Genomic DNA, 21,424 nt, shown 5'->3' with positions numbered 1-21,424 from the left:
TTTTTCCAAAATAGTTGAACGTTACTTCCTGAACTCCCATAAACTAAAAATATATGATTGTTGTCTATTACTGTAATCGGAAATCGGAATATCAATTCTTGTTTTTTGCTGACTGCTGGGTGCTGTCATAATTTTCTTATTTTCGGGTATTTGGGGATGATATTGCCTTTAGCTTGGAATCGTTCCAATTTCGTAAAATAAACTGTTTACCTCTTAAGATTAAGCTTACTCACCGGGTCATCGTAATGAATCCGCAGTCCTTTGTGTCGTGCGTATTTTAGTATTGACTTCGAAGGAAGTCAATAGTGGTATTTTGTGGGTCTTATACCAGTATTTCTGCTTTAAAATGGGTTCAGTGCAAATAGAATGTGATACAAAACGCGAATTGGATGATAGCGGCTGCGTACAAGATGGTAGTATAATAGATTTCAATTAAAACCTTTGTTTTCTTTGACTTAAAAGATCGCTGTCGATAATCAATAAAAACAAATTGGTATTGATTTTATAGGAAAAGTATAAATAAATATATGAAACGATTATATTGTTTTAAATAGTCGTCCTCCTTGGTGTATTATCTATTTATTTTTATTTTTTACGAAGTGATCTTTGTCTATTTTGCACAAGAAATAAAAAAAAAAACTTGTTTTCGTTGCATATCTGAAAGAATATGTTTAAAATTTCGTAATAAGATATTAGTATGTTTTATTGATTTTTTATTTATATCCAGACTCCATTCTTAATATCCTCATTAGATATTTTTTTTAAATAGAGATCAAATTCAATTAAAAACTAAACAATTATTTGCACAATATTTACATAATTAATTGATCCTTATGATTATTAAAAAAAAGCAAATAATTGCACAGACATTAGTAAAACATTTGTTTTATTCTTCTTTTTAAGTTATTTCTCTTTACACATTATTTCTTGTATTCTTTTTATATTTATAGTCCTCAAAATTACTTAATTTAATAAGTTTGTTTATTTTAATATCTTTTCAAACCATGCTTATAGGTGGGCAGTAAATATTATGACTGTAGCTATAACACTTAGTGTAAAAAAAAATGTTCTATTTTCAAATGTTTAATCATTTTCAGTAAATATTTTGTGCCCAATTATTTTAAAATTATGTTCAAACAAATACTTCGAAACATGATTCAATGAAGTTATTTCTATTTATTTTCGAAAATTTATAATTAATTTGAATACATTTCTATTTATGTTTGAAATAAATAATATTTAAAAAGAATCTTTATTGTTTAGTGAATATAATCAAATATCCTTTCCAATTGAAGAGATTTAGCTTTTTCATTCAATTGCTGGTAGGACTTTGTGCAAGCCCATACACCAGTGTATACCACCGTACATACCACCCACTTATCAGATATTCTACTGCAATACTTAGTGTTGTTGTGTTCTGTTTTCAAGGTTGAGTGAGTCAGTATAATTTATTTATTTTTTTTTAATTTTGGCTTTTATTTATGCCAAGAGGGCACAGATTATTTCGCCAATGTCACGTGCGATGGAGATTGATCGGTGCGGTCGAGATTACAGGCTTAATTTAATTTGAAGGCATAATAGAAGTTGACTCTCTGTTAGCCCATAACCTAAAACAACACAATAATGAATAATTAGATAAACAAATTATTATTAAGATAACATATATGAACAAACACAAAAATATTTACAACTTAATGTTATTAAGCTCAATATAGTTACATAAAAATTTACAAAATGGACTGAACACAGTCAGTATAATTAAAGCACAAGGTACGTAATTTAGTTGCCAAGTTTGGTGGTACTTTGGTTAAAATTTCTTATGAAACTGATATCTACACTCTATTCTAACCATAAGAGGAAAACAGCCAAATAAACAACATTTGACAGCAAATTGACACAATATCATTGGTCAAGAGGTTGATTAATCTATGATACCCACTATGAATTTGTGAAAAAATTGTGTTTTGAATGACGACAAATCTGTTATCGGAATTTTGCAAGTAAAATGAAAGTGGAAATAAGTAGTTAAGTGTAATAGTGTTTTATTATAAATAAAGGTATATTAATCATTAACTCTCAGTAGTGCACAATATAGCTAAGTTATTATCAAATCTCATGAAAAATGTGAATCTAAGTTTTGTTTATATTTTTTCCTACTTCCATTGGTATAGGCTGTATACTCCATTGTGCTAGTCTGCCTTGCGTGTTAAAAAAAAAACAAAAGAAAAAAGCGTAAACAAACCATAGATTTACATATTCCAAGCTATTTGTTACTAGCTCTGTAATATAGTGCACTATTTTACATAATTACTTATATACACTTTAATTTTACTTTTAAAGTTTCATTAACAGCTTTAATACATACATTATTTAGATCTCGGCCAATGATATTGCATCAAATCAAGGTTAAAGTTGTTTGTGTGTGTACTCGTCCTGTAATTGGATTAGGCTGTGCACATTATTAATTAAAATGTGCTGTGCTAAGTGTTTTGCCAGAATAATTATACTAATTTGTTGTAAATTATCCTATAAATATGGAAGTGAGTTTGCTATGCTTTTATGTCTTAACGAATCGATCGATTATCATGAAGTTTTATATAAGCATCGTAAAGGGTAGGTTTAAAGAGCTAGACGTCTTTTTCTCTCCCCGACAACCCCACTCAAATGCGTGTGGCTAGTAAGAAATATTTGAAATGTTTTGTTTCCTATTAGCAATAATTCTATAAAGTAACGTCACTATGAAGTCTCCTTTTATAAAATTCTGTACTTGAATTCACACCAATATGGTAAAATAAGTAAAATTTTTGCAAATCCTACTTAAATATTTTTAAAATGTTTTTTTTTTAATTAATAAATTAATTTTCTTAGCTAAATTTATATTTATATACTAACTATAGGCACAGTTATTCCATATACATATAGTAATATTGTACTGGTGACATTAATTTATTTTTAGTCGTGAAGGAGAATTTACAAGTTCATTTTCTAGAAGTTATATCTTCTTTTACTTCTGCGTTTTATTCTTTTACCGATCATTAAGTCTGACATTTTAATGATAAGGAATTATTATACTATATTGAATGGTTAATTAAAAAAATTGGAAAGAAAAAACATTTGAATTTTTTTTTTTTAACAAATTTGGCCAATGATATTTGTCACACTGTCCACTTAAAAAGTTGATAACTTATAATTTGTGTTGTAAATCATACAAGACAATATACACAAAGAAAATTTAGCTGAGGCACAGATAATAAAAAATTGCCAATAATTAAATACCATAAACATCATATGAAATTACTACGCTATAACTTTACTGATCCAAGTTCACTCTGAATATTACTGACATAATTTTTGAAAACTAATGAGTTGCTTGGAACATCACCCCACAGGATAATAATTAACTTTAATTCTTTCTTATATAGGCAAAGTTAATTTATTTGTCCGTATAGTCTACTTACGTAGTACTTTACAAAAGAATTTAACCAAACGAGCCAACTGTTCGTTCTCAGTCCTTTGACCTTTGACAGTCTATAGACTGTCATTAAGAGATATCAATAATCAAAGTAAATAGGCTTGATTGAATGACCTTAAGCAAAGAGGTTTGGTGTTGTTAGGTCTTACATCGACTATGCTAATTGAGATGTTATATCCCTTGTACCAATAATTACATTCGGTCAAGTAACTGGGATAAGCAATTATAATATAGGTATTATTAATATAAGGGTATAATTAAAATGTTTAAAAACTGTTTTGATATTAAAGGCAGTCATATTGAAGGGATATTAATTCACATAGGTGGGTTTTCTTACTGGAAAATATACATAATATATATATATATATGTTAATTTATATTCGATGGGAGGTCCGGCAAATAGACAAACTGGTGGTAAGCAGGCTCTATCGCCCATAGACATTGGTGCTGTGAGAAATATTGACAATTAATTTTATTGCCAATGCGCCATCTACCTTGGCAACCAAGACATGGGCAACCCTTCAAACCAGAACACATAAATAGTATTGCTGTTAGAATATATGATGAATGGATGGTACCACCCAGATCTGCAAAAAGCCAGCACAGCAAATTTTACAAATTAATGAATTGTCCACAGATTTCGTCCACCACAGCTACAATCAAATAAATTTATTGGATTTATCCGATGATGTTCTACTCTACGTTCTACGTTATTGTTCACCGAGAGATTTGAAAGCGCTTGGATTGTAAGTAGAGTTTGCCTATTTAATTATTTTTTTAATTCTATATCTATATAATAATTGTTTGATTTTCTACGATCTCACTGGCAACACTGTCGCTATTGCTGATACTATCTAATTAAACTGGATAGTGAGAGCAATCAGTACCACACCCATTCATAACATTTGTGTCTCTTCATGCACATATAGGTGCAATGCGATTTATCTAAAATTCAAATGTCGTATAAATAAACACTTATACATAACGAATTACCAACTTAAAATTATGTTTAACACTTATCCGACCTTTTTTTTATAAGAAATAATTAATAAAAGCTTTTTTTTTTAATTTAAAAATTGTTGCCATATATAAATAAGTATATGAACAAGTTAATGAGTTAATTGGGGTGTTTGGAAAGGCCTTATATTATATATAGTTCGATTTTATCTTCAATTGTAGTGATATATATCCAGATCTTACCTAATTCAGCCCCCCTTTTACCTATTTGTGGCCATTCATTTATTACCTAACTAGCGACCCGCTTCGGCTTCGCACGGGTGCAATGATGGCTATCCCTAAGATATAGACATATACCATCACAGACTTTTATGATGGCCGTTTTAAGGTGTACAATACTGTAGTACATTATTCTGATCTATCTCGTAGGGTTCAGACAGCGTTTGCAATTTAGGTGCAAAAATGTGTTAATTTACGACATCACATTAGAAACCGTAGTTTTTAAGATTTAAGCTTAAACAGGGACAGACAGCGGGAAGCGACTTTGTTTTATACTAAGTAATGATGATACGATTTTTACTTGTTTTTGAACCCCTCCCCCCTAAATTAGAAAAAATAAGAATACGCCGACCCCTTCCCCCCGTTTAATATTTATTACGTAAGAATCTAAAGGATAGAAATGAACATACGCTTGGTTGGTTTTGTATCGACGTTCGATGTTGCCATGGAAACATTTAAGCTATGCGCATCCGAGCGCATCTCGGCACTCGCGCAGTTGGCCACGCTTTTTCAAATATTAACTCTGTCTATATTTGTGATCTTACGTAAGAGAAAATAAAACGTGGTTGAAATCTCCTCTCTCTCCCCTAAAATGTCTTATGTAATAAATGAATGTCCCCTTTCGCCTGCGTGTTAGGGGCGGAGGTCGTATTTGTGAGGTAAAGCCTGTGTGCTTTCTATGGGTTCTGCTGCTTCATATCAAATTACATTAAATTTTGTTCTTTGGTCGTGAAAGCGTAACATACAGACAGACAGAGTTAATTTCGCATATATAATCTTAGTTATAAGTATATACGTCAATAGCGCAATCTGTATCGACTTGTTGCGTTACTGCGTCACGTGTTCCGAAGTCACGTGCACTCGTTGCTCGCGTTCCTGTAGTATATATAGCATTTGGCGAATTAATAAGAACTTTTAAAAATGTTATGACCATTGAAGGTTTTGTTGGTAGCAGAGAATTTTCATTCATCGCCGAGCACGAGATGAATACATATACATACATAAACAGCCTGTAAATTTTCCCATTCCTGGGCTAAGGCCTCCTCTCCCTTTGAGGAGAAGGTTTGCTCCAATGCGGGTTGGTGGAATACAAATGTGGCAGAATTTCGTTGGAATTAGACATATGCAGGTTTCCTCACGATGTTTTCCTTCACCGCCGAGTACGAGACGAATTATAAACACAAATTAAGCACATGAATAATCAGTGGTGCTTGCCTGGGTTTTGAACCCGAAATCATCGGTTAAGACTCTCGCGTTCTAACCACTGGACCATCTCGGCTCACGAGCACGAGATGAACTATGAACAAATTAGAACCTATAGTCCATTCCATTAAACGAGTTCCCAAAGCGAATTGCATTTGTCCTCTCATTGGTTAATACGCTTGACTTTCATTGGCCAAATCATTTCTTTGGAACGTCTTATACGTTTGATTAATATCGCTTATGTCTAGCCGCGCGCGTTGACCAATGAGGTGCGGGTATTTTGTTCCCTAGGAGTTCGACTCGTGGAATGGACAATGTTTGTTGGATTTACACTTTTTCCGAGCTTAAGATTTGGTGCTCTTTCCTAATAACACACACGTCGGAACATGCACCATTGTCATTTATGTAAAGCTTCCAATTTTATAAGTTTTTTTTTAATTAGTCTAATCTATACTAATATTATTATAGGCTATTTGACAATGCGAAAAATAAAGTGTCAATTATTGTAATGAGTATATATTATGAAATTAAAAATGGTTATTTATTAACGAAAGTTGAAAATAATAATTAATTTATTCAAAAATCCATGAATAAAAATGCATTTTTTTAAACGTTTGTCACGTGACACAAAACGCTCCCGATTGGTCGTGCTTATGATGACGTCACTTGTTTGTTGTATGTGGATTATATGTGCCACAGATTACAATACAGGAAAGTGACGTCACCGACTCCATTGCAGCGCCATATTGTCAAAGTAGCGTTTTCGCGCGCTATTTAAATATGGAATTTTTAATTTGATATTTTTGCGAAAGTAACTGTGTGTCTCTCTACTCTTTATCGCGGCAAAACGCCGGAACAGAATTTAATGAAAATTAGTATAAAGTGAGCTCGAAATCCAAAGAAAGACTTGAGCTACTTTTTTTGTCTAATACTCACAACTGGTATAGTATAATTGGAACCATGCCCTTATTGCTAAAAATTAAAAAAAAACTTCTCAATTCGCTGCCTGTCAAGTCTTCCTTCCAAGGCTCAAGCCTCTGATGAATCTGGCTTTGGTTTAGATACGCTTTAATTTACTGATAACTAAACAGCTCAGATGTATTAAATCTCAAAATTTTAGGTCGCCTTACAATTTCGCTAGTTTTATTATGAAATAAAAAATGTGAAGCAAATGTATGACGACTTCCGTGGTCGAGTAGTGTGTATACCGGTTTTCATGGGTACGCCACTCCGAGGTCCCGAGTCGATGTAGAAAAAGTTCATTCGTTTTCTATGTTGTCTTGGGTCTGGGTGTTTGTGGTACCGTCGTTACTTCTGATTTTCCATAACACAAGTGCTTTAGCTACTGACATTGGGATCAGAGTAATGTATGTGATGTTGTCCGGTATTTATTATTTATTTATTTAAAGCAACCGAATGCATTTGATAAAATTGTGTTTTTTTTTAAATGTAATATGTAGGGGGACCGGCGTATGTTCCACCTGATTTTAAGTGGTCACCACCGCCTATACACATTAGCGCTGATAGGAATATTAACCATCCCTTACACCACCAATATTATGTTATGTCCATTGTACACTGGCTCACTCACCTTTCAAACTGGAACAAAATGAATACCAAGTATTACTGTTTAGCGGCAGAATACCTAATGAGTGGGTTCACGGGCTCGCACCAAGTGGTGTCGATGATTGTTTTTAAAAATACATCCCTTGCTAGTCGAAGCCAGAATTTTTCGGATGTAAATCTGCCACCTGGAGCAGCGTGGTGTAATAAGACAAATAAAATAAATAAATAAAAATAAATTTATTGACATGAAAAGTTAACATAGTCACAAAACATCCAGTGGTCCCGCACTAGGCAAGCTTGTCTTGCGGGTACCAACTACCGGTTACAATTTCAAATGTTTAAACGAGAGCTCGGACGATATACGATCCCATAAAGAATTACAAAAAAAAAGCACTAAGTAAAATAAATGAACAATAATTATTATAATTGATAAGAGAGCTTATATGGAATAATAATATGTAAGTGTCATTTAATGAGAATGGAGCTTGAATGTACTACTAGTTTAGAAGCTAGTTTAGAGGTGCCAAAAAAAGTTCAACCTCGTCGTATGTCATGGAATTTAACCAGTCAAATAGTTTTTGTTTTGCTTTGCGAATATTTAATTTTTTGATATTGCATACACTGGTTACTTTATTGTAAATAAAATAAGATACAAGCCTTCCCAGAAAGTTAGACTAAGCCCACCAGTGGCACATTGACAAGTTGTTATTTGTGAACGTATTTCCATAGCTCGTGCATTCGTCTCGGGCGTCTCGTCCGTGAGCGCTCGTTGTGGAGGCGAGTCGACACGACCGCAGTACCCTGCAGCCAAGCGAGGCTGAAATGGTTCCTCGATAACACCCTCCATCAAGATACCCGAGCGTTAATGATCTCTGGATACTCAAGGAACGCTGACGGGTAAGTGTGGTGTATTTCGATGGCAAGATGATTAATAAACTTTGACCTTGAATCGACGCGACGTCATTGGTCGAGATTTAAATTATCTGTGGTGCTCGTTTTGGATTCGTGAATGGCGGTTTGAATGTCGAATGTGATTGAATGTGATTGGAACTTCTGAAGAAGAATTTAAGTCTATATAAGTTAATTAGAATAGTGTTGTATTATAAATAAAGATATTAATCAAGAACCCTTTGTGAATAAAATCACATAAGGTTCGTGTATCCTTCTATGTACGTACTTGTGGTTGTGATCGAAGATTTGTGAAGTAATATGGATGGAATGTGATCACCATCGCCCATATACATTGGCTGTTATAATATCAACCGTCCCTTGAGTAAACAATTTGCCAGCAAACATGGGAATTATGCCCCTTGTGCCTGTAGTTAAACTAACTAACTCCTCAAACCGGAACACAAGAATACTCAGTATTGATGTTCGGCGGTTACATTGGCACCGGTCTTCAAATCGGTATATGAAATATGTTCCGTTTGAGTTGTCGAGCCCCAACCAGGGTTGTCATGATTAATTTTCACGCTGTTCCTAGATGTCTTGGACTCATAAACGTCACGCGCAAGGAGGCCGCCGAGGAGAAAGACGAGTCCAGCGAAAGCGAAGCAGGTACGAACAATGAACCTAATATATGTGGTGAGTTTTTCATTATATGTAATCTCTTGAGATGGCGGAGCGGGTAGAACATAGTGCATCTTAATCGGTGTCTGCGGATTCGAAATCAGGCAAGCAAAGTTCAATTTCTCCTCCTCCTCTGGTAGAGGAGGCCATAGCTCAGCTGTGGGACATTAAAAAGCTGTTACTTTCATATTTTTTTCTTTGTATTACCCCACTTATAGTTAATTACGGTGGTAGACACCCCATGTCAATCGGTTGAGTAGCTTAAACGTTAAAGCGTAACAAACGAATTAACAAACTCGTGTTAATATTAGTTAGCTTAACGTAAATTTGAGGACTATTAAGTGTTTTTTAGGGTTCCGTAACCAATGGGTAACACGGAACCCCATTACTAAGACTCCGTTGTCCGTCCGTCTGTCGCCAGGCTGTATCTCATGTACCCGTGATAGTTAGACAGTTGACATTTTCACAGCTGATGTATTTATGTTGCCGCTATAACAGCGAATACTAAAAACAGAATAAAATAAATATTTCAGTGGGGCTCCCGCACAACAGACATTTTTGCCGTTTTTTATAGATAATGGTACGGAACCCTTTGTGCGCGAGTCCGACTCGCACTTGGCCGGTCTAACCGATCATTGCGGAAACCCAAGCAATCACCCATAGGTGTTTATAAAATTAGCTCTTTAAACAGCTGATGAATTTATTTATTGGCGATACTAGTACGAGAAAAGAATGGGCTGATCGTTCTAAGAATACGTGTCTCTTGTCTTCAGAACAGATCCACGAAATCCCGATCCCGGTGCACTTGGAGAGGCATCACGCGAGGCTTTTCATCAGTGCCCAGAGGACTCCAAATCTGCCGAGGTGAGTGTCAACACTGCACTATTATTCTGATCACACTACGCACTAGATGATAGAGATGATAGAGATAGATGATTGTTTGTCTAATTTTAATCTAATTATGCCACATCTAAGCTCTAAGCCATCTCCTTAAAGGGAGGGCAGGCCTTAGCCCAGCAGTGGGATATTTACTTAGTTACTGACACATTGGTGCCCAGAAACGGTGAATATAATTTTGTAATGTCATTGTTTTGTTCATAGATATCGTGGCTTTCCGTCGTGGACCGACGAGACCGACCTGGGCCGCAGTGGGCCGCAGCGGTGCAACGGGCCGCAGTTCTCGTTCTCGCCGAAGCTCCTCCAGCAGCTGGTCGCCACCTGCACGCAGTTGACCACGCTCGCCGTGGATTACTGTAATATTGATTGTAATCGGGTAATTATTTAATATACCTTCCTACTAATCAACTACTTTTGAATTAACAATTATAATATACTACTTTTCCTCCACGGTCTGTGTGTGTTGGGTGGGGGGGGGGGCAAAGCCACCATCTTGAATTTAAAGAGGTATTTGGTTGCCATTTTGAATTTAACTTACCAGTGGCTCCCTCTAAAGGTTAGAGGAGGAGAGGAGAGTTAGGTTAATAAATTGTAGGTTTGATATCTATACTACTTTTCGTCCACGGTCTGTGTTTGGGGGGGGGATTAGCCACTATCTTTAATATAAAGAGGTATTTGATTGTCTCTAAAGGTCATAATATGCTAATTCGTTTCGTTCGTTTTTATTCCAGACGAGTCTCGGTCACTTTCCGAAGATGTTGAAGAAGCTATCGCTCCGCGGGACGAGGTGCTTCAATATGGCGGTCGATAAATCGTTCCTGTTCAAGATTCAAGATCATCTACCGTTTTTGGAGGTGACTTGATTATTATACCGTATAGCCTTATAACTGTTGGTTTACGCGGCGTTAGTAAAGCCGGCATCGACTGTGATGTGATATTTTAGTCACTTTACACGAAATCTTTAATTAAAAAAAGCGTGGAGTTAATGCTCGTTGACTTCCAGGCAGGAGACATGACATACATATATAATTGTATTTAACTAACATGACTGTATTTTTAGACGTTGAAAAAGAGTAACTACTGAGTTTCTTGCCGGTTAGTAGTGGTAGCTTTACTTTAAATAGTTTGTTGAATGACGATTCAAAAGTGCTCGTAAAAGCCTACCTGAATAAAGTATATTTTTATTTTTGATTTTGAATGTCGAAGAGTGTGCGCAATGGTTTGATGTGTTGTAAAAGGTCGCAGGATCGATCCTGACCTCTTGGGCTATTGGCGTCCACACTCCAAACACAAGTCATTAGCTTCAAAGGAGAGAGAGTTCCTTAATTAATTCGGATCATTGCTACTATTCTTTAAAAAAAAAAAAAAACAGATTAAACCCTTATGAATCACTCCGTTTGTAATAAAATAGTATGAATATCCGTTCGGTATTCAGACAGACGTCTTTGCGGGGAAGAGTCAAAATCAAAATATACTTTAGTCCGAGTAAGTTCTTTCAGGAGTCATTTTACAGAATTATAATTAAATGAAGCTAACACCGGTACGGAATGTAGATTACTTCGAGAAGAACCGTCAAAAATTCAGTTGTTACTTTTTTCTATGGTTTAAAATACAAAATTGTATTTAATTAATGGTTATTTATTAACGAAAGTTGAAAATAATAATTAATTTATTCAAAAATCCATAAATAAAGATGCATTTTTTTTAAACGTTTGTCACGTGACACAAAACGCACCTGATTGGTCGGGCTTATGATGACGTCACTTGCTTGTTAACCTCGTTTGCCTACTGTATGTGGATTATTATGTGCCACAGATTACAATATAGGCAAGTGACGTCACCGACCCCATTGCAGCGCCATATCGTCAAAGTAGCGTTTTCGCGCGCCATTTTAATATGGAATTTTTAATTTGATATTTTTCAGCAAATATGTACTAGAATAAAAAAAAAAAAACAACTTTTACTGGGTTCCTTGACCTCTACTAAATAATATAAAATGGATTTAAAATATAATAATATCATTGGTCGAGAGCTTGATTAATCTATGATATTAACTTTGGATTTGCGGAAAAATGGCGTTTGAACGTCGACGAAACTGTTATTATAATTTTGGAAGTAAAATTAAAGTGGAAATAAGTGGTTAATTGTAATAGTGTTGTATTATAAATAGAGATATATTAAACATAAACTCTCAGTAGTGCACAATATAGCTGAGTTATTAGCAAATCGCATGAAATACGTAAACCTAAGGTTTGTTTATCTTTTTTCCTACTTCATTGGATCTATAGTGGTGCTATTGTTTTGATTACAGAGTCTCAACGTGTCGGAGTGCGAGTGGATGGATCCAGCGACGCTGCTGCCGCTCAGCAAGATGCCGAAACTCGAAGAGCTGTTCATGCGTGACTGTCCCAAGCTGGCCGAGTTCGTGGCGTACGCTTCCCTGACATCCAGATACGGGTTCAGAACTTTGAGGGTGGGTGACTTCAATAAATAGTTTAATTTAATTATCGTTGGACACGCAGTTGGAACGAAGTTGTCTAGACGCTCTATATATTAAGTATTAAATAACAGACACAATGAAATAAACTAACAATGTTTGAGAACAATTTAATGACAAGAGATATTAATTTTTAATCTATATATATATATGTATGTATAAGTGAAATACTACTCCCTGATTAATCACGAAGGATTTTACGAAACTCCACCCCTGAGGGGGTAAAACGGGATTGGAAGTTTGCTTTTTATAAATTTCGCGCGGGTAAGCCGCTGGTTTAGTTAGTGTTAAATATCTCGTTCAAAGTTTAAATAATGTTACATTAAATCGTATATGGAAAGAGACGGAGAGATAGAGAAAGAGAGGGGACGTAACGCTGTTTCCTTAGGCGAATTAACTCCACTGTAAGCCGCGTCTAAGAACTTTGTTCCAAAAACAACTCGACGAATGTATGGGGCCCGTCTCTCACGACCCCCTCGCCTTGCAGTCGCTGGACCTGCGCGGCTCGCCGGTGGGCGACTCCGAGGTGTCGGCGCTGGGCTGGCTGCCCAACCTGGAGAACCTGTGGCTGGCGGCGCGGCGGCACCGCTCCGTGCGCTTCAAGCACCACCACGCGCACTACGCCGACGACCCGCGCGTCGCGCACCACCAGCTCGACCGCTGGGAGGCGCGGGTGGGTGGACATTGCTACACGGCCGCCTCGTCGCCCGAGTGCCTAGCTCGTGAAATCCTATCCTGACGAAATATTCTCAGTAGCGGGCTGATATTTGAGGCTAATATTTGCACCTGGAATATCCAGTTTCATAAATTTTAATACAGAAAAGGACATGAGGAAACTAAAATCTTAACTCCCCCCCCCCAAATACTCCTGACGTTTGCCAAACGATCCTTCATATATGTCCTATAATAAGTTTATTGAAGTTGTAATTTCCTAATGTTTTATTTACGCTTTACAGGAACCGGATTACTTCAAAACGAAATCTAGTTCGGATTCGAGCGAATGCACGGAGACGGAAAATCCTCAGCCGTCGAGCAGCCGCACGGTGCCGGTCGCTGGGGGTCGTGCAAAAAACGAGACGTTAGTAAATTATACTTTATCGTAACCAAGGTACATTATGTGTATATATTATTTTAATATATAAACTCACACACACATAGACGTAAACTAACACATACATAGTTTATTTTACACTAACATCTTTCGTTTATAAGCTCAACGGACGTTATATCTTAGTCTTCGAATTTGCGTATTGAACACTAAACATATTGTCACAGTTAACAGGTAAGATATAGTATATATGTTACTGTAAAAACTCGCACTAAGGTAAATCTTAAGATTTTCCAGTAAAACCTAAGATTTACCGGCATGAGATGGCCCAGTGGTTAGAACGCGTGCATCTTAACCGATGATTTCGGGTTCAAACCCAGGCAGGCACCACTGAATAGGCTAGTTGACAAAATTTGGAAATTAGTTTAAAACTATAGCTTAGCATCTATTTCACCCCAAAAATATACTATTTTAAGAAAAATAGGTTTTTTATGTTAGTATTTTGAGTTTTTAGAAATGAACTTGAAATTGACCGCGAAAAAGGCCAAGACTGTCATGGCGTCTTGAATGACGTCACACCTCGCGAAACAGCCGTGTTTGTGTATGACAGTCAATTGTGTTTTTTAATAAATAATGAATTCCTCGTATTATAAATACTGTATGGTGCCCCAATGTGAAAGTACAACGATAAAAACGCCAGACAAATTATTCATATACGTACCAAACAATAAATAAATACGAATTAAGTGGTTAAAAATGGCATGGAGGCAAGATGCTCTTATTTTGTCAACTACCAATTTCACAATTTATTTCTGTGAAGATCATTTCGATGTAAGTATTAAATACAACTTGATATATCTATTTATAAATGTATAGTAAAAGAAATGAATTTAGCAAATATAATATATCACACATAACCTATAAAATGTTAGGACTAGAATAGGATTTTATGATTTGTTTGAGTTAAAATATTATTTTCGTTTTATAAAATGTAATAATTCAAACTCTTCTTATTTTTTTAGTTGCCAAATGATATGACTAATTAAACAGAGTATCATATTATGGGTAAAGACACAAGTGCGCATGAAACCAGGTTGTATACCAACGAAGTTCGAATGCCAAGAAGATATATGTTGAAAAAACAAAGTTTGTCAATAATCGCAGAGTGTTTGAAAGATCCAGAACCAAGTAGTACCCCCAGTTTATCTGCCATAATGATAATTGATAGCAACAACGTAGCGTTCCGCGCTTGTTTCGCGAGGTGTGACGTCACGCAACTCTGATTGGTGTTTAATGTCACGTGATTAAATGCCTCATTTTGTCGATTTTATTTTCCAAAAATATAATTAATCTTTTATTATTTTTGTAGAAAAGTTGTTTTTTTATTTACTAATTATCATGGTTAATCATTAGAAACTCAAAGCCATCCGATTTATTATTAGTGGAAACAAGCCTATTTTCATGTGCTTAATTTGTGTTTATATTTCATCTCGTGCTCGGCGGTGATGGAAAACATCGTAAGGAAACCTGCATGTGTCTAATTTCAACGAAATTCTGCCACATGTGTATTCCGCCAACCCGCATTGGAGCAGCGTGGTGGAATATGCTCCAAACCTTCTCCTCAAAGGGAGAAGAGGCCTTTAGCCCAGCAGTGGGAAAATTTACAGGCTGCTAATGTTAAAAAACATAACATGAGTGAGACCACTGCTGGGATTAAACATTTTTTTATTTTATAAATAAATAAATAAACAAATAAAGATTGGACAACGTCACATACATGACTCTGAGCCCAATGTAAGTAGCTAAAGCACTTGTGTTGTGGAAATCAGAAGTAACGACGGCACCACAAACACCTAGACCCAAGACAATATAGAAAACTAATGAACTTTTTCTACATCGACTCGAGACCTCGGAGTGGCGTACCCATGAAAACCGGTGTACACACTACTCGACCACGGAGGTCGTCAATGTTTAGAATGTTTAGAATGATTCGACAGCTTCAGGGTTTCAAGCGATGATCTCCTTCACCGAGCACCATTTAATGATGTATTTGTCAGTAGAGTTTGTCTGGATGTGTTTAGGTTAAGAACCACTACCAAGTCAGAGATTCTCGTCATGTCTATACACTTAATTTAAGGCAAATTAATCTGCGAAGCGCAGGTACTTATATACTTATAATATTGTATATAAAAACTTCTTATATTCTTATATTTACATTAAAAATAATTTAATCGTTCATTTGATACTAAATGTCGTCTGCGGTTTCGCCCGTTTAAAAAAATGTAGCCTTGGAGTTCAAGTTTGTTTAAATTTCATCGAATTTACTTCAGTGGTTTGGTCCTGAAAACGTGACCGACGGACAAACAGAAAGAGTAACTTTCGCTTTGTAATATTAGTTAATAAGAGTAGATATTAATGTGTAAAAAATTATTCTTTCAGATCGGACACGTTCAGTACTAAGACCGACAGGGATAAAGAAGGTTCCTCGAAGAGAAAACCCGAAGACGGTAGCGGCGATGGCGCCGACGTAAACGGTAAATCCCCGCTGAACAAACGTCAGAAGGTCAATAACGATTCGAATGAAACGAACAACGGTAGCACACAAAACGCGGGCCCGACGAACAACATCGCCAACGATGCTCAGAACCAGAGTAACGATTCAAAAAACGAGGAATATCCCAAGAATAGGATTATGAAAATCAACTGCGAGATAAATGTGAACGTTATCGGTGTGATCGAGACCGATAGTGACGATCCCGACGCGGTAAACGACGACGACATCGACAGATTCGATAACCCTGAACCGAGGAACGAGAACGATAACGCGAGGAACGACGAAAACGGTAACAACGCAGAACCGAACGCGCAAAACGTTCCAAATTTAAATAGAGAAGCTCAGGGCAACGACAATGCGAGGAATGAAAATTTTCGTATACAAAACGCTAGAGGCGGCAGTCCCGATTGTATAGTCGATTGTATTAAAATCGATCAGCTCATCGACGTCGGGGAACTCAGATGTGGAAGGCAGAACGAAGTTATCGTAATAGCGAGTACATCGCGAGCCAAAGTGAACAATACAGCTCGCCAGGAGGACGGACACCAATCCAGACCAGGAGGCCAGAACCAGGAGGCCGGGCAGGCTGATAACGTTAAAGTCGAGGAAACCGCGAAGCCGAAAAACGACGAACGGAACGATCCGGAACCCAAGCAGAATCTAAAACGTCCGAATGAGAACGTCAACGAGGGCGCGTCGACTTCGAAGGACGGAGAGAAGTCCGAAGAACCGAAAGAGAAGTACGTCTGTTTTCGGAAAAATCAAGAGCCGGTCTACGTGAACTGCTCGCCCGAGAATGCGGCCAATCAGAACCAGCAGAATCAGAGGCGGGAACCGCTGCCGCCAATCCAGTACCAGATTGAGCCGCGACATCACGTCCTGTACGTCAGCGTCGGCCCCCAACTGAACACGTACCGCTTTCCCCGCGATTCGTCCGAACTAGATCGCCATTTGAATTTGAACTTTCGTTCCACGCACGTCGACTCGAGTTCGCTCGTCACGGATTTCGCGATGCGACGTTTCGGTCGCGCTGACGGCGAGGACGTTAACATAATCCACATCGGTCCCAATGGTCCGATGGTCGTCGGTCACGATACCGGTTCTAGACCGGACCGGTCGAATCTACGTTTTCTGTCCGTCACGGGTTACAGGAATATCACGGATCGGAGTCTAGTTCACCTCGCGACGGCCGCTCCGAATTTGACGAGGATTGATTTTACGGACACAAACATCAGCGAAAACGGCGCGGAGAACTTCCGAGGCATTCGACCGGATTGCGAATTGATTTTTAGCAAATACAGAGATAATATGGATTAATTTGCATTCATCGTCCGCCTGTAAACAGATCTCACTAATTGATTTTAATTTTACTCGAATTTTAATCGATATAGACCGACATGAAGGTTTTAATGGATATTTTTTTTTTTAACGTTTGAAATCTTTAAAAGGAAATCATCGGACCTCATCTCGGAATGTTTCAAAATTATTATAATAAATTATTATCATAAACAGTAGTTTATAGTTAATGATATTTTAATTAAATGTTCTAAGTGTATCGGTGTAATAAATGTAAAGGTGGATGCGTACTGTTAAAACGACACGCTGTATGATAAAATCTATAATAAAATATCTTCATCGTGGATTATAATACTCTGGATTTACATAATTTTCAGTTAATATCGCACTGTTGGACCAAGAACTTTCCGGTCAAGTAGGTTTCCTTATGATGTATTTATGTTGCATGAAAAATAAACACTCGCTGAGCTATCTTGCGGCAACATGACTGAACATAGGTAAGATCCTAGCTACCGACGTCAAAGAAGTTAATTTCAGCCCTCCATACTTCAAATAACCGAGGCCGGCTTCGAATCACAAACATTCTACGCGACACTGGCGCTTGAATTGCAAAAAATAATACATTATTTACGCAACAAATTAAAATATCGAATGGAAAATTTTAGCCGCCATTAGATGTATAACATCAAAACGGATGGTTATTGAAAAAAATATATAAACATAGCTTCGTTACTATCATTTATATGTTTTCTTGTCGCCCGTGGTTTTGCTCACGTGTAAGACAAAAAAAGCAACCTTTAACATCACTTCATAGCTAATTTCAACAAATTTCGTTCAATGGTTTGTCTGCAAAAGAGCAACACGGACAGACAGAGTTACTTTCGCATTTATAATATTAGTACAGATGAGTATCACACACGAGACGGTAGAGATCGGATCGAGATTTTGCCGTAACGACATCGCACATAACTGAACAGCGTGTCGTTTTAACGGTGTGCTTCTATCTTAATAGTTTTTTAATTGATGTTTCATAAAATGGAGTTTGGACAATGTCAAAGTGCTATTATTGTGTAAGCGACTTCGGAATGGAGATGGAGATGGAGAGAGGGTAGCGATCGGAATGTAGAATTCGTGTAGTTTTTCATCTATCAGTGTATACGTGTATATAAAGTATTAGGAAAAGTAATTTGTTGATATCGTAGCGGGATTATCGTATCGTTGTGGTGATTAGTGATTAGGGAATGGTATTTTTATATCCCAAATGTGTAAATTATATTATGATTTGACACGAGCAAGATGCATTTATAATATCAATCAAGTTGTTTTTTTTTTTTTATTGGTAGGCAGAAGGGCATATGTTTACGTCCATGGACATCGGCGCTAATAAATGTTGATTCCTTACGTCAATGCGTCACCAACTTTGTTAACACAGTAAAAACTAAAATATAATTTATTCAAGTACGCTTTTACACTTTTGAATCGTCGTTTTAACAGAACTGTGTTGAAAGTAAAGAAATATTACTTTCCTATTTACCCCTTCAAACTTATCACTTGTGCTAGGAGTGGGGACGACAATAGCCCAGTTTAAATTCAACCGCCAAGAAACTCAGTAGTTACTCAGTACTCTGTAGAATGTTTATAATAAAACTGTCAAGAGGATTAATTTATTTGTATTTGAAAAGGAAAATGCCATTTATTTAAAGTATATACTTTTATTAGATAGGTATCTACGTACATAGTAGGTAATTAACGCCAGTTATAATTTTAAGATCCAGCTTAGACTTAAAACTTATTTATATTATTACAAAACTAGTAAGTTTTCAGAATTGGGGACAATAAGGTCTTATTACTGGATACGGGACAAGACGCAAAATTCCGGGACAATCCCGGATTTCCCGGGCCTCTGGCAAGTATACCTTGAACCGACCTTGCTGAGTTCAAACTTAACGTAACCCTCTTAGGAGTAACGTAGGACTCTTAAAATATCTCTTGATTGTCGTATTTGTTCATAATATCGAAGTGATGATAATTAAATAAATGAAATGACTCATCCATAGTTTTTTTCTTTTTAATTTCGGATTATAGTAAAGGATTTTTTTTCTCGTCCTTATTTTGTTCAAATCCATAACAGTTATTGAATACTTGGAGAGAAGATAATATTAGTTTTTGAGTTTCGAACACTTTTTTTTGTACTTGTATGTAATTTTTTTTTATTGATAACACTAAGGCTCAATTCATACCGGGAGAGCAGCGGCGCGGCGATGTTTTCAGTGTGAAATAATTTTAAACTTTATCTACATAACTAAGAGATCAAAATCGCTTGAGAAGTTCGAAAAGGGCGGCCGCGCGCCTATAGTTCACTTACCAAATAAAAATGCGTTATTAGGTACGCGCGTAAGACGATCTACTTTCATGCAAATATTTAAGAATTTTATTAAACAATAAATAATAATTATGATTGTTATGAAGAAAAATATCTTTTTTTTTTTCACCATTACGATAAAACATTAACTATTTGAATGTTTATTAAAACAGTAATAAAAAAAAAAAATCGTTTGAAACGGTGAAAACGGCACACGGTAAACCGTTTTACCTTTGTTGCCTAATCATCTTTGTCAATTTATACATGGAGTATTATTATAAAAGTTGAACTAAATTATGACGTACACATATCCGTCTTGATATGGATGCGTTCAGTTTTAAAAACTCTTAAACGAACTCGTAATTTAATTAATTTATTAACACGTACAATGTAGTACACGTGTAATTTATTCGAAATCTTAATGAATTATACCTAAAATCTATTCCAATGAGAATAGGAAAGAACCAAAAAATATCTTCATTTTTATAGGTCAGAATATTCTGACAATGTTTTCGGTAGGTTTTGAGTCCGTCGCGTTGAGGGGGGGGTTTACTTGGTTCGATAATATGTAAATTTATAAATCCCACTACGATATTAATTAAACATAAATAAATAATTAGTCTTTAAGACCTTTAATTGTATTGTCATCCATTTAGAATTAATAATCAAATTAGACTTCTAATATTATTTGCACAAGCCGAAGCGTGTCGCACACACAAACACGCGCCATAATAGTATTATATGGTTTATATTGTGATATTGGGTTTGTATGTTGAGATATATCCTAGTGGAAGGTCGGAGTTTGTAAGTTTGATATAAGATTCTATCGGAACGAAGGAATAGTTCACGCACACTTGTGAACAATTATATCTTTAGTGTTGTTGTCTAGTCTCAAATATAGGGTATCATCATCGTTTTCTTCATCATCACCACATCCATCATAATGACTCACCACCACCACCATAGTCATCATCACCATCACCATCATCATCACTCACCACCATCATCACCACCACCTACGTCATCAAAATCACTAACCACCATCATATATAACATAGAATTTTATGTTACGATATCTTAAAACAAATATCATAGTATCTTAAGATACAACAATGAAGGATACTTTTGACTTAAAATATTTGATTGTGCGAAGAAAGAAAAGCTTAAGCGCCATAATTGTGCTTTTGGAAAATGAGATTTAAACACTTTGTAAGATTTAATGTAAAAAAATTGTACGCTCTCGAATTGTTATTGTATTGTCTTTTAAAATTATGGAATTTTATTTATCATAGATATGGATGTTGCGGGTGTGTATTCCCGTGCCTCGGAAAGCATTTAAAAAAGCATTTAAAAAAAAAGAAAAGTAACGGTCAAATTCCTTTATTCAATATAGAAGCATCATATTTACTTATTGATAGTCAAATTAAACACTACCACCGGTTCGGAAAAGGAAACACCCTGACCTGAGAAGAACCGGCGAAAGAAACTCAGCGGGTCTTTTTTTGTCAATTTTATTATTTACATGTATTTAATATGAATAGAAATAGCCAGGAGGCGATCGTTTAATTCCCAACTCACTAATTGTATAGTAACCTTTCGCACACAAGCGTTCCTTAACATTTTTTTTTTAAATTTGGCAACAGAAGCATTTTAAACGCTTTCTGGGATCCTGTTGTAGAACCGTATATATTGCCCCACAAAAGAGTTACTGACTATGCAGTCGA

The 21,424-nt window shown here is 36.2% G+C and overlaps 1 protein-coding gene across 2 annotated transcripts; it reads left to right on the top strand.

Annotated features, from left to right (window-relative positions):
• Window positions 1-83: 83 nt before the first annotated feature.
• Window positions 84-18,810, top strand: LOC125075165. 2 transcript variants are annotated; one of them, XM_047686789.1, is made up of 11 exons: window positions 84-413; window positions 4,110-4,218; window positions 8,207-8,374; window positions 8,961-9,034; window positions 9,820-9,910; window positions 10,148-10,319; window positions 10,675-10,797; window positions 12,255-12,416; window positions 12,928-13,113; window positions 13,397-13,518; window positions 15,928-18,810. In XM_047686789.1, the coding sequence occupies exons 1-11, from the start codon at window positions 347-349 to the stop codon at window positions 17,357-17,359; spliced, it is 2,706 nt and encodes a 901-aa protein (XP_047542745.1). In that variant the 5' UTR covers window positions 84-346; the 3' UTR covers window positions 17,360-18,810. The 2 variants fall into 2 exon arrangements, with proteins under 2 accessions (XP_047542745.1, XP_047542744.1); XM_047686788.1 differs by having other exon boundaries at window positions 8,961-9,061.
• The last annotated feature ends 2,614 nt before the right edge of the window (window positions 18,811-21,424 follow it).

Source organism: Vanessa atalanta, chromosome 30 (genome assembly GCF_905147765.1).
Source record: "Vanessa atalanta chromosome 30, ilVanAtal1.2, whole genome shotgun sequence".
NCBI classification, from domain to species: Eukaryota; Metazoa; Arthropoda; class Insecta; order Lepidoptera; family Nymphalidae; genus Vanessa; species Vanessa atalanta.
Note: the sequence above shows the minus strand (reverse complement) of the source record. Positions and strands in the feature narration are given on the sequence as shown.

What these genes read in the sequence shown, in the direction of transcription:
- LOC125075165 (XM_047686788.1), top strand. Translation starts at nt 347, where the DNA reads ATGGGTTCAGTGCAAATAGAATGTGATACAAAACGCGAATTGGATGAT. An exon ending in TAGCGGCTGCGTACAAGATG is followed by an intron (nt 414 to 4,109) that starts GTAGTATAATAG and finishes AATTGTCCACAG; the next exon opens with ATTTCGTCCACCACAGCTAC. An exon ending in CAATGAACCTAATATATGTG is followed by an intron (nt 9,062 to 9,819) that starts GTGAGTTTTTCA and finishes TCTTGTCTTCAG; the next exon opens with AACAGATCCACGAAATCCCG.